This window comes from Pelophylax lessonae (genome assembly GCF_965119305.1).
Source record: "Pelophylax lessonae genome assembly, chromosome: 3".
NCBI classification, from domain to species: Eukaryota; Metazoa; Chordata; class Amphibia; order Anura; family Ranidae; genus Pelophylax; species Pelophylax lessonae.
In genome coordinates this window covers 679,327,402-679,341,225 of record NC_138770.1, presented here as the reverse complement: position 1 = coordinate 679,341,225, position 13,824 = coordinate 679,327,402, and the positions used below count along the sequence as shown (strand labels likewise).

At 42.7% G+C, this 13,824-nt stretch overlaps 1 protein-coding gene across 2 annotated transcripts in view; it reads right to left on the bottom strand.

Annotated features, from left to right (window-relative positions):
• The window catches only part of LOC309549185 (ALK tyrosine kinase receptor-like), a 1,241,121-nt gene that overhangs the window by 653,934 nt on the left and 573,363 nt on the right, over positions 1-13,824 (bottom strand). For both annotated transcript variants that reach the window (XM_082249296.1, XM_082249297.1), the window contains one exon: positions 13,258-13,453. In XM_082249296.1, coding sequence (XP_082105422.1) covers positions 13,258-13,453 — 196 coding nt within the window. The remainder of the gene's footprint in view (positions 1-13,257; positions 13,454-13,824) is intronic.

Here is a 13,824-nt window from a genome sequence, read left to right as displayed (position 1 = left end):
GGGGGGGGGGGACCTCTATATTAATGGCTTTGGGGGGGAAGCAAATCCATAATAGTGGTCATTGGAGGCCACGGCCATGGTTTTGGAATGGGGTGTCCTCTTATAGGTGTGATAGTCAGGTATTCACAAACATTTGGCCATAAAGCGTAAAATATCTCCTTTAACTCATCGGGAGTAAAAAGCTTTTATTATTGTTGCAATTAAAGTCGCCATTAAAATAATTTATCTGTCCATGTTTTCATAAGATAAGCCAATATCAAGCTTTACTTTAGATTAAGTGGAAGTAATTTCCCATGACAAGTTAATAAAACAGAAAATGGATATCAAAAATAAGGGAAAAAACACTTAGAAATTCCATTATCTTTTCTAATTAAAGTTCTGTCAATAGAAAATGATGTGTACTCTTAAATAGTCTTCGGAGAGATGTCATATTATCAATTCCATTTCCAGATCAAGCTTAGATCATCTCAATTCCCCCGGGTTCGCAAATTAGTGGAATGGCCGGCTTCTGCAGAGTCAGGTCCCGGGCCCAGGCGGAGTGACTTTTATTACCCAGCGCAGGCGACGCAACGCGTTTGGAAGGGCCATCAAGCCATGAATTAATAGAAGGCTTAAATATCAAATTAGAGGATTGGAGTCATGAAAATATGTGTACCTAGCATGGGCAGGTGACAGCAGGGCCGGTGCTAGACTATTTTTTGCCCAAGGCAAGACCAGCTATTTGTAACCCCCCCCCCCCAAAAAAAATAAAAAATTAACTTAAATTTTTTTAACCACTTAAGCCCCGGAAGATTTTACCCCCTTCCACAGGGAGCCAATTTTCTGTCCCCAACCAGCCCAAAGTGACCCCTCAAGAGAAAAATCAAAATAATTAACCAGGATTTGCCCCCTTTATGACCAGGCCATTTTCTGCGATTCAGCACTGCGTTACTTTAACCACTTAAGCCCCGGAGGATTTGGCTGCTGAAAGAGGTAGCCAGGGGTATTTTGCGATTCGGCACTGCGTGACTTTAACGGACAATTGCGCAGTCATGCGACGCTGTACCTAAACAAATTTGACGTCCTTTTTTTCCCACAAACAGAGCTTTCTTTTGGTGGTATTTGATCACCTGTGCGATTTTTTGATCACGCGCTATAAACAAAAAAAGAGCGTCAATTTTGCAAAGATAATAATATTTTTCACATTTTTTTATATGAAATTCCCCCCCCCAAAAAAAGTAAAAATCTAAATTTTTTAACATTTTTGGCCAATTTGTTTTATGCTACATATGTTTGGTAAAAAAAAAATCGCAAAAAAGCGTATTTTGATTGGTTTGCGCAAAAGTTATTGCGTTTACTAACTAAGGGAAAGATTTTTGTCATTTTTGTTGTTTTTTTTTTTTTTAACGAGTAATGGCGGCGATCTGCGATTTTTTTTTTTGCGGGACTGCGACATTGCGGCGGACAGATCGGACCCTTGACTGACATTTTTGACACTTTTGGGGGTACCAGTGACATTACTATAGTAATCAGTGCTATATATATGCACTGTTACTGTAAAAATGACACTGGCAGGGAAGGGGTTAACTTTATTGGGGAAGGAGGGGTTAAGTATGTTCCTAGGGGCGTGTTTCTAACTGTGATTGGATGTGGCTACTGGTGTAAGAACAGAGATCAACGGTCCTACATAGTAGAACCGTGCGATCTCCATTTTTACACAGGGGAGAATGAAAGCCGCCTGCCTTTCTCCCTTCGCGGCGAACGATCGCGAGTGACCGGCGGACATCAGGTCCGCCGGTCACACGCACTGACTTGTTAGGGAACGAGCCGGGGTGCTATTGGCTCACAAGCTAGTGACAGGCTAGTGACGTACCGGTACGTCACTTTGCCTAGCCGGCCACCGGTTAAAATAAAACAACATGGTAGTTAAGGTGCGGGAGGCCGTGGCGTCCTTAACAACCGATAAGTCATCAGCTGTCAGCGGGTTTCCCTGCTGACAGCTGAATGTAAAGAAAAGAATTGCCGGCATTAAAAAAAATCATGGAAAATAATAGCTCCCCCCCACAAATTCATACCACCCCCTTCAGGTCTAGTATGGATTTTAAAGGGGAACCCCATGCCAATATTTTTTTCTTTAAATGGCATGCAACACAGCAGGCAAGGAAATGAGGGGAACAGGCGAGTGAACCATACCAGGCCACATGCCCGCAACATGGGAGGGGTGCTGTAGGGTAGAGGGGCTCCCCCCCTGCCCCAATCCACCCTCCCTCCCTAATGTTGAGGGCATGTGGTCTGGTATGGTTCAGGAGGAGCTTTCTCGTCCCTCCCCTTTTCTGGCCTGCCGGGCTGCATACTCGGATAAGGGTCTGGTATGGATTTTGGGAGGGACCCCACGCCACTTTAAAAAAATAAATAAATTAGCCTGGGGGTTTCCCTAAAATCTATATCAGACCCAAAGGGCCTGGTATGGATTGGGGGGTGAACCCAAGTCGTTATTTTCCATAGTTTAATGCCGGCAATTTTTTTCTTTACATTCAGCTGCCGCTCTTTAACAACCATGGCAGTCACTGGATGTTAGGCTCCATTCACACCTGAGCGTATAGTTTTCAGGCGGTTTTTTTTTGGGGCATTTTTTGCAGGTTTTTGGAGGCAAAAACCCCTGACCAAAAACCCCTGTAATCAGCCAAAAAAGAAGCTCATGTACTTTTTTGAGCTTCAGGCAACAATGTGCTCATATGTGAACAGGGGGCCATTGAAATGAATGGGATTTTTCTTGTTGGGCGTTTTGGAACTTCAGAGATGAGCGTTTTAGAAGCTGAAAAATGCTCAGGTGTGAACAGGGCCTAAAGAACCTGGCGACCGCCGGCGTTAAATTAACACCAGGTTACATTAATAAAATACTGCATCATACTGCTTTGTAATTGGAGCCCTGTTTGGAGAGGTCAGCGGAGTGTTAGGGAAGCCAACGGAGAGTAGGGAAACCAGCGGCAATGGTGGTAACGCCGGCCCTGGATGACAGGTACAATGGTATTGAGACCTTGAAGGTCTATTAGAACTCCAGTGTCTCCCTTGCCTTCCAATGCAGCTATTCAAACACAGATTGTGCTTGAATAGCTGCATCCTTAGCTATTCTAGCCAAGGAATGACAGATTGGACATGGTGCTTCTGGGGTCATTATTTGCAGGGGGGGATTAGGGAACCGATGTTCTCTGGGTTCCTCCTTCTTTCACTAGGGAAGATGTTTCCTGCAGTCCCGGGGTCCCTGAAGGAACGGGAAGGCCAGGATCCACTGCAGGTGCTGCTGGTGGGGAGGTTGGCAACCTTTGAGTGCCCCATAAAAGAGCCGTTAGATCAATTTTGTTTAAAGCCCTTCACCAGCTCCTAAAGCCGGTTCCAAGCAGCAGCAGCTGTGAGCTTAAATTGCCCCCATACAAAACTAGCCGAGAATAGCTTGTATAAGATCTGGAACATTTATTAAACAAACTCACACCGAATATATACCCCACCAGGTCAGGTGCCTGATTACATTATCATATGCAGATGAAATTGTATACAGAAATATAATTAACATAACTAAGGAACAACCAGCACAAACAGTATTCTACTTTCCCACTAGCAACTAATAGATGACAGTGATTTAATTACCTTGAGCTAATTAACTAGCAGACTTGCCATCTTCGAGCTCCTGAAGTACAATACACATTATTATAAGTGTAAACACATCCCCACAGTAGACAATAGATGAGTTAATTAGCACAATCAACAATGTGTGGAAGACAGGTGGTTGAGCTGATGACATTAGCATCTGCCATGAGTCTGACTGTGCGGAGCAGTCCCCTATTGGCAATAGGCAGCTAGGATTTTAACATGGATCCTAGGCCTAGAGCACGTGTCAAACCCAAGGCCGTGGGCCGAATCTGGCCCTTCAGGCAATTTCAGGTGGCCCTCACACCTCTCCTAGAGCTGCAGTAGAGTTCCAGCCCTCCTTTCGGCCTCCTCCAAACCCTGCACTTTCTGCTTCTTAGCTCTGCCCCCAGCTTTACATAAGGGGTGCACTTTGATGTAAGGGAGGGTGGGGGGAGGGGGCTCTTGACATCTGATGTATGGGTGGGTTGGGATACTCTGGACAGCTAATATTACAGATACAACAGATCATAGTGCTGAAGCGGTCCTCAATGAAGTTGAGCTTGATGCCCCTGGCCTAGAGTCGCAGAGTCTGTGTGTCTTGGGAAGATGTGGGGGGCTTAAATCCAAAGTAACATTACTCCAAGGGTCCCCCAGCATACACCCCACAAAGAGCAGTGTTCCCTCACAAGCCAGGGCCCATAGTCAGTAGGCAAGATGCTAGCCTGAGGTCCCCTCCAAAAGCCTCTGTCCTTAGTGAGTTTGTCACATTGACCCTCCCGGTCGGTATCAGTTAGGACAAGATTGTCCGCCACACTATCACAGTCACATTATAAGTCGCTGATCACCGCTATTACCAGTGTAGTGTCTGTAGCTGCATAAATTCCAGTATACAGTGTATATATCATCGTTTAAAGGTGCTGTTTTTACCGCCATCCCCGCAAACTGCAAGTGTAAATGAGCCTGTTAAGCATTAAACGTTAACCACTTCCTCACCGCTGGATGTCATATGATGTCCCGGGCTTTGAGTGGGGATATCTGAATGATGGATGCAGCTGCAAGCATCATTCAGGTATAATTTTTTTTAGCCGGCGATTCCCTGAAGCATAAGAACAATCAAAGCAGATGTTCAGCCGCTTGATCGCTCTTACAGGCGGCGAGGGGACAACACGCCTCCATCCGGTGCTTCTACCGGCTCGCCCGTTCGATCAGCGAGCCAGAGAAGAAATCGCCCCCCGACGGAAGTGTACCATAAAGACTACGAGGACCAGATGGTCCCTGCAAGTCTCTATGACTCTCGGAGGATCCGGTGCGACGTGATGACGTCATGCCCAGCCTGGCAGTTTCCAATACTGCACTGATCTTGGCTGAATAGCTGAGATCGTTTTTTTTTTTTTTTTTTTTTTCAGGCTTTCCAGCCTGTAGGAGAGATGTGAGGTCCCCTTGACCACAGATCTCCCCATAAAGAGGACCTGTCATTCACTATTTCTATTACAAGGGATTTTTACATTCGTTGTAATAGGAATAAAAGTGATAAAAAAAAAAGGGAAAGTGTAAAAAAAAAAAAAAAATAAATAAAATAAACAATGAAAAAAAATGTTAAAGTGCCCCCGTCTCCGCGCGCTCACACGCGTTCGGCGCGGCCACATATGTAAACGGCATTCAGTCCATACATGTGAGGTATCACTGCAAACGCTAGAGCGAGAGCAATAATTCCAAGACCTCCTCTGTAACTCTAAACTGGTAACCTGTAAAAAATTTTAAAGCATGGCCTATAGAGATTTTTAAGTACCGTAGTTTCGCGTCATTCCACGAGTGTGCGCCATTTTAAAGCGTGACATGTTAGGTATCTATTTACTCGGCGTAACATCATCTTTCACATTATCCCAAAAAATTGGGCTAACATTAGTGTTTTTCTTTATTTTAATTCATAAAAGTTTTTAAAAAAAAAAAAAAGCATTTGAAAAATTTCTGCGCAAATACCGTGTGACATAAAAAGATGCAATGACCGCCATTTTATTCCCTAGGGTCTCTGATAACAAAAAAAGATATAATGTTTGGGGGTTCTGAGTAATTTTCTAGCCAAAAAAATGATAATTTTTACATGTAGGAGCGAAGTGCCAGAAATCGCACGGTATGGAAGTGGTTAAGCAAGCGCCTGAGCTGGTGGCCATTCGGCGCAGTTCGGTCGGATACTTTATCACCCCCCCGGATAACGGATGATATAAATGTGTAGAGTGAACGCTGATCCCTGCCAAGCCGTCATTTCTCCGACTTCCATTCAAGTCTCCTCTAATATCATCTTTAAGCCGCTAAATAGCGGCGGAAATCCGTCCTCCCATCTGCAGCTCATAAACCGTATCGGAGGATGGATGAGGACACGTTATAAATCAGCCGATTGGCCGTTTCCTTCACTCATTTCCCTCCTTCAGTCTCAGATGGAATCCGGCCGCAGCGATTAGAATATTTTCCAGCATCTCGTATTCAGCCACAAAGTACATTTTTCTGTGATTTGTGGGCCGAGCCGCGCCAAACTTATTGCCGGAGGCGGACGTCGGGGGCCGTAAATCTGCTACCTTTGTGGTAATAAGTCAGAAGTATATATTTTTTACTGGATTTCACATTAAAAATTACACCGAGCACTAAACCGCCATTTACTACAGGACTAAATAAACAGCTCATTACGTCGTAATTCAGCGAGCGATTCTCCGCTCTGGGCCGTAAACTCCGCCGAGATTGCGAGGAAAAATGGCCGCCGTTCTCTGCAGATTACCTGTAACGATTAGAGGGTGAAAAGTCAGCAGAATATTGCACAGAGGTGGGGGGAGGGGGCCCTTTTACAAGACCTAATATTGCAGAACTGACAGTCCTATTTGCATCATTCCCAGCCGACCATGACCCAGCGACCGGAGAAGACCTAGTGCTGGAAATAACGTACAGCGCATCCGGAAAATATTCACAGAGCTTCACTTTTTCCACATTTTGTTATTTTATAGCCTTATTCCAAAATGGATAAACCACTTGCCAACAGCCTACCACAGATACAGTATCTGACAAAAGTAAGTACACCCCTCACATTTTTGTAAATATTTTATTATATATTTTCATGTGACAACACTGAAGAAATTACACTTTTTTTCAGATTCTCAGAGAGTTCAATGCCATGAGGTGTTGAACTTCCAGTGACCAGTATGAGAGAGTGAGAGTGATAACACCAAATTTACCACACCTGCTCCCCATTCACACCTGAGACCTTGTAACACTAACGAGTCACATGACACCAGGGAGGGGAAATGGCTAATTGGGCCCAATTTGGACATTGTCGCTTAGGGGTGTACTCACTTTTGTTACCAGCGGTTTAGACATTAATGGCTGTGTGTTGAGTTATTTTGAGGGGACAGCAAATTTACACTGTTATACAAGCTGTACACTCACTACTTTACATTGTAGCAAAGTCTCATTTCTTCAGTGTTGTCACATGAAAAGATAGAATAAAATATTTACAAAAATGTGAGGGGTGTACTTACTTTTGTGAGATACCGTATACTGCGGCTATCTGGCTCTGAAGCAGGAACCGGCGTATGGATACGTCTATTCGCGGGAGCGCTCCCACTAGGCAGCGGTGAAGCCGATGCATCGGGCCGGGGGCTGTGGGCAACGATTGTCGCCGGCCACCCACGATCGCTCCCCGCTGCGAGAGAATGACGGTCAGCTCTTATAAACACAGCCGACCGTTCTTCTCTCTGGAATGAACACAGAGCGCCTGTGTTCCTCCTATTTAGGATCACAGATCTCTGTGTTCATTTCAAAAGTCCCTCCCCCATACAGTTAGAAAGCACTCCCTAGGCTCACACTTAACCCTTTGATCGCCCCTCGGTTAACCCCTTCCCTGTCAGTGTCATTATTACAGTAACAGTGCATAATTTTAGCACTGATTACTGTAGTGATGTCACTGGTCCCCCCAAAAGTGTCATAAATGTCAGTTAGGGGTCCGATCTTTCTGACGCAATGTCGCAGTCCCGCTAAAAATTGCAGATCACCGCCATTACTAATAAATAATAATTAAAAATGACATAAATCTTTCCCCCTAGTTTGTAGTTGCAATAACTTTTGCGCAAATCAATCAAAATGCGCTTATTGGGATTTTTTTTTTACCAAAAATATGTAGCAGAAAACAAATTGGCCTAAAAGGATGAAAATTTTTTATTTTTTTAAATTGTTTTTTGGGAATGTTATTTAGCAGTAATTGGAAAATATTGTTTTTTTTTTTTTTTTTTCAGAATTGTCGCTTTTTTTTTTTGTTCAAATACTTTTATTGATTTTCATTAATAGAAATACAACATACCAAAAAGATATTAAGTAGTAACTGTCAGGCCCCGTTCACATAGGGGCGATCCGACTTCAGCTGGCGACCTCCGAGGTCGCGGTGCGAGCAGCGCGCCGCGACCTCGGAGCGGCCGCCACAGACTTCATAACATTGAAGTCTATGGCGGTCGCCTCCTGGTCGCCCCAAAGAAGCTCCGGACCCTTTTTCTAAGTCGGAGCGACTTGTGTCGCTCCTGTTAGAACGGGTCCGCAGCTTCTCTATGGCAGGCGACCTGCGGCGACCTGTGAGGCGACCAGGTCGCCTCACAGGTCGCCTCTATGTGAACAGGGGCTTACAGTTACAAATAAATAGAGGAAGAAAAAAACAGAACAAAAACCAAATAAGATCGAGATATGTACGCATAGCGGAGTCCGGGCCTGCCCAAAAGGAATGTCAAGGCACGGTTTTGTCCACACCCCCTGGAACACCCCTTTGGGCTCAATCTGTCGCTATTTTTTTTTGTTTATAGAGCAAAAAATAAAAATCGCAGAGGTGATCAAATACCACCAAAAGAAAGCTCTATTTGTGGGGAAAACAGGACATCAATTTTATTTGGGTACAGCGTCGCACGACTGCGCAATTGTCCGTTAACATAATGCAGTGCCAAATCGCAAAAAAATTTTGAAAAAAAAAACAATATTTTTTACTTTCTGCTATATAACATTCCCAAAAAAAAAATTAAAAAAATCAATTTTTTTTTACATTTTAGGCCAATTTGCTTTCTGCTACATATTTTTTGGTAAAAAAAAAAAAAAAAAATCACAATAAGCGTATTTTGATTGGTTTGCGCAAAAGTTATTGCGTCTACTAACTACAGGAAAGATTTATGTCATTTTTATTGTTTTTTTTTTTTTTTATACTAGTAATGGCGGCGATCTGCGATTTTTTGTGGGACTTTTGTTAGACCCCTAACTGACATTTTTGACACTTTTGGGGGGACCAGTGACATTACTACAGTAATCAGTGCTAAATATATGCACTGTCACTGTAATAATGACACTGGCAGGGAAGGGGTTAATACTATTGGTGATGGTCACGATTGGCCACGCCCACGGCGACTAGCTAACCGAGACGTGGTTTCATGACTGGGGAGTATAAGGGAATAAGGGAAATTCCTACTGAGTAATAAGACTGGCTGTGACACTTTCACAGCCCGCACTGCCTTTGGTCACCACTAGAGGGAGACTCTACTCCAATCCAGCTGGCTGACCACACACAGGCAGACACAAAGCTTACATACAATCTGGTGCACTGTAAGGGTTGGGGAGCAGTCTAGCAATTATCACACACTACTAGGATTCCTTCAGCTATCCTACAAGCTAGAACCCCAGTGTTAATCACCCACTGTCCACACACCCACACACCACAAACGATAGCCTGCCACCACCCAACAGTTTGTCCGCAGACTGGTCTGCTGGGCCACCACACACACACAGATCTCTGTCTAGTTTACAATCTGCATGCAATCTGCCAACACGCAGTGCAATTTCATACAGATTGGCATGTAGCTTAGACCAAGCAATTAGGCACTAAAATGCAACAATTTCTCTAGAGATATGAGTCCTAGCTTAGTACACAGAAGTCACTTATTCATTTTATAATTTAATATCCGAAAGTGGGCAGTGCAGAAGAAATATATACAAAGCAAAAGGAGTTACAAAAAATACAAAAAGACACACAATTGGCAATTTGCTATGAAAATAAAAAGGAATAAAAACAGAAATAAAACTTTACCGAAGCTTATCCCTTGGTAGAAGCATACCGGAAACCGTGTGGGGACTCCCCAGTTTAGAACTGGCTTCATGGAAGAACAATGTCCATATATCAGGTTCCCCAATTTATTGGAATATGAATGTGGGCTGGACTTTAGCCCTTGACCAATCAACCCCAGGGGGTTGTCCCCGTCCCAGCCCACAGGAGGTTTCGTGTTCTGAACTGACCAGAGTCGAATTGACCACAGAACGGCGCTGACCGCTGAGTCGGGCATAGGAATTCTGACACCAGCACATCGGTCTGATCGCGACAGTACCAAACACTGCCTGCCTGCTGCAATCAGGCACCATATAACGGTTTTGTGCGTTTCTCTAGGATTCTACACACGCTACAATTACAGATTTACATGTACTTGTAGCCCAACACGTGAGCCATAAGAAGGAATTATTTTTTCATCTCTCTGCCACTAATATTTTAGCTTTTATGAGAGATAAAATACATTCTTTTGATCTGAAGATACCAATCAAAGCTTGCAGACTGTTTGGAGCCTATCATCGTCCCCTGCAGATCCTCATAGCCAAGATGACTAGCAGTTTTCTTTGAGGCTTCAGGAAGGTGACAATTTTTGTTTACTTGCATGGGAGACTTTTATTGGCATCTAGGTGTCACCTCTATCCTAGAGACTGGTCCTGTCCTTTTCAAATGCTAATAACAGGACATATACGTATGACTGATTACTGAATACTGTCTTTAATAACCCAAAATGACACTACATCTACAATTATACTACTTTTACAGATCACTTCATATCTCGCTAAGGCACAACTACCCTACTCTTACATTTATGTTACAGTGATCAAGGGGTTAAATGTAAGTCTAGGGGAGTGATTCTAACTATGGGGGGGTTGGGCTTTTAAAATGACCATAGAGATCTGTGATCCTATATAGCAGGATCGCATGGTCTCTATGATCATGTCAGGGAGAATGACAGACGGCTGTGTTTACATCAGCCGTCTGTCCTTCTCTGTCGGGGGGGGGGGGGGAGATCGTCGACGTCAGACGGCAATCGGAGCCGCCTGGCATCCGCACTGGCTTCCCCGCTGACGATTGGGGGTGGGAGCACACCTCTGGCAGCGTGCATTTGCCCCCTAGTGGCCTCCCAGGCAGATGACGCCTATTAACTTGATTTTGCCCGGGAGGGCCACACCGCCGATGTAAAAAGGCAAGTGGTTAAATACACGGTGGATAAAAACACAGCCTGCAGCATTCGATCATATGAAAGCTGGCTTGGGGGCGTGGTCATGACATGCGTCAGAACCAGGGCCATTTTTAATACTGATTGGACCCTGGGCAAACATTTTCTTAAGCATTCTTAAATCCCCTTATCAACTATTTGCGGGCAGTGCGGGCTCAAGGGGCAGCTGCTTTGGGCCCCACAACAATGACTAGACCCGGGGCAGCTGCCCCTTTTGCCCTGCATTAAAGGCAGCCCTGGTCAGAACGAGGAAGTGTCGTCACACCAGCCCTGCTGTGCGTTCTACGAGATCCGGAAGCACAGGAATCCACTGGCGCAGCAGACCACTGACCCCGAGCCTGGTTTGATCAGCCTGCTATACCAGACGTGTGTTCCCCCAACCTACAAGGCTGCTTGATCGGATAAGGCTCTGGTATGGATTTTGGAGGAGGGGGACCCCACACGTTTTTTTTTTTTTTTTTTACATTTTGCCGTGGTATGGATTCGGGGGGAACCCGCACTTTTTTTTTCCCTGAATTTTCCATTACTGGCATTCTTTTGTTTACATTTCAGCTCTCATTGGGGAATCCCGCTGACAGCTGAAGAGTTATCGGTTGCTAAGGACGCGGCGGCCAGCTTCCCCGCCCGCTCCCTAACAACCAGCTATTCTTCACACAGAATTCAAAAATTTCAAAAGGTTCAAAAATTCTGAACTTCTTAGAAAATGAATAAACAAAACTAAATTTAACAAAAACTAAACAAATTCCGAAATGAATTAACGAAAACGAATTAACAAAACAAATTAACAAAACAAATTAACGAAAAAAAATTAATGAAGCAAATTAACGAAACAAATTAACGAAACAAATTAATGAAACGAATTAACAAAACAAATTAACGAAACAAATTAATGAAACGAATTAACGAAACAAATTAACGAAACAAATTAACGAAACAAATTAATTAAATGAATTAACGAAACAAATTAACAAAACTAATTAACAAAACATAAATAGTAACACAACAAATCAATCCGAAAACTACCAAAATCTAACAAAACACATTTTTCTGTTTCTGCACATGTCTACTGGTAGGGTTACTGAGTAAAAATAAAGGAGGAAAAAAAAAAAGCCTAAAAAAAGAAAAGGAAAGCAGCCGCCACATCAATGAATGTGTATTGTGCAGTAAAATATTTTTTTGGTTTTAGGTATAACACCGCTTTAATTAAAGCTAAGTGGCACAAGATGCAGACCTCAGTATATAAGAACCCGCCTGCTATAGGCGGAGACAACCCTACTCCTCCCATAGATGCAGCAATCAGATAATAAACAATGAATGCATAAACACAACAACATTGACAGATATAACAAAAATTTACTAGAAACAGCTGCTGAGAAAAATGTGCCGGCCATCATTCCTAATAACTTGTGTAGAGGGTTCAAAACTTTCGATATGGAAAATAAATAAGGCTGCAGGTTAAAGTGGAACTTCACTCTCACAATCAACATGAACTATTTGTAATTCTTATGCTGCCAGCATTAGTACATAAATAGGAAGATTTATTATAGTTATTTTATACATTATTTTTTTTTTTTTAAATACATTTCTTCAATTACTTCCTGGTTTCTGGCCTAGGCCAAAATTATGTCATAAATCCAAGGAATCTTCATGGGGGAGGGGCTTTCTTAGCTAAGTACATCCTTTTGCCTGCCTAGCTAAGGGCAGATGGATTCCAGGCAGTAAATGCTACCCGAATCATCTGCCATTACTCAAAATGGCCGCAGCTAGAAATGCTAGGCAGGTGTTTTTCAAAGTGATTCCTCAACAAAATAAAACAAGAAGACATGGGTGGAATGGGGGAGGGTTTGCTTTGAGTATTAAAAATTAATTATTTTAATTATTAATTAAATTATTAATTATTAATTAATTATTTAATTTTTTAGAACTGTTTTCAGGTTTTTATTGCTGTCTTTGCCCCCTTTAGCGAGATTCATTCTTTGTATTTGTCATGTTTACCATTATCATTGAAAGTAAAAGAAAATCCCAAATTTGTTGTTGTTGCTAGAACAGGAATAGAGGGGAAATCTTCCTATGGGGACACCCCAGGATTCCCTCACTGTGGAGGGATTTCTTCTCACTTCCTGTTTGGCTATGGGACAGGAAGTGTAGGGAAATCTCCCCAATGGGGACATAGATTGCAAAAATAAAACTGGAAGATGTTTTTAAACTGCTCTTACTATATCTAAAAAAAAAAAGCAATTTTGCTTTTAGTGACACTTTAAGGGAAATATTCACTTCTATCCCCTTATTTCTGGAGTAAATAATACATTAAATAACTCACCGATTTTTCTCCATTGTTGGCGAAGCTTCAACAACAGAAATTGGCACGTTTTCTGGCTGTAGACGGAGGATATATCTCCCGGTCTTCTGCAGGAACACGGCTACCTCCACTCTGCAGCCGGCGCTGTTACTGCGCAGCCAGGGGCTCATCACTGTAGGACTGCGATCCCCGCCAGAATTGAAGAACAAAAAGTGACCTAAAAAACCAACACAGGGAGGAAGTCATTACTGAATAATAATAAATAATTTATTGGGGAAATACAAATCATTTTACTTGTACTATTATATTTATTATTATTACTATACATTATTTATTATTATGATTATTATCATCATTATTATCATACATGATACAAATCAATTTAACACAAGAGAGACAGGTGGGCCTTGATTGTGAGAGCTTACAAACAAAGGCAGTGCGCAAATCTAGTATGGTGATAGCAGGTGTTGTAAACAAGCCAGGCGTTGTAAAAAATAATAAATAAATTATATGAGAAATACAAATGATTTTACTTGTATTAATATATTTTATTATTATTATACATTATTATTATTATTATTATTATTA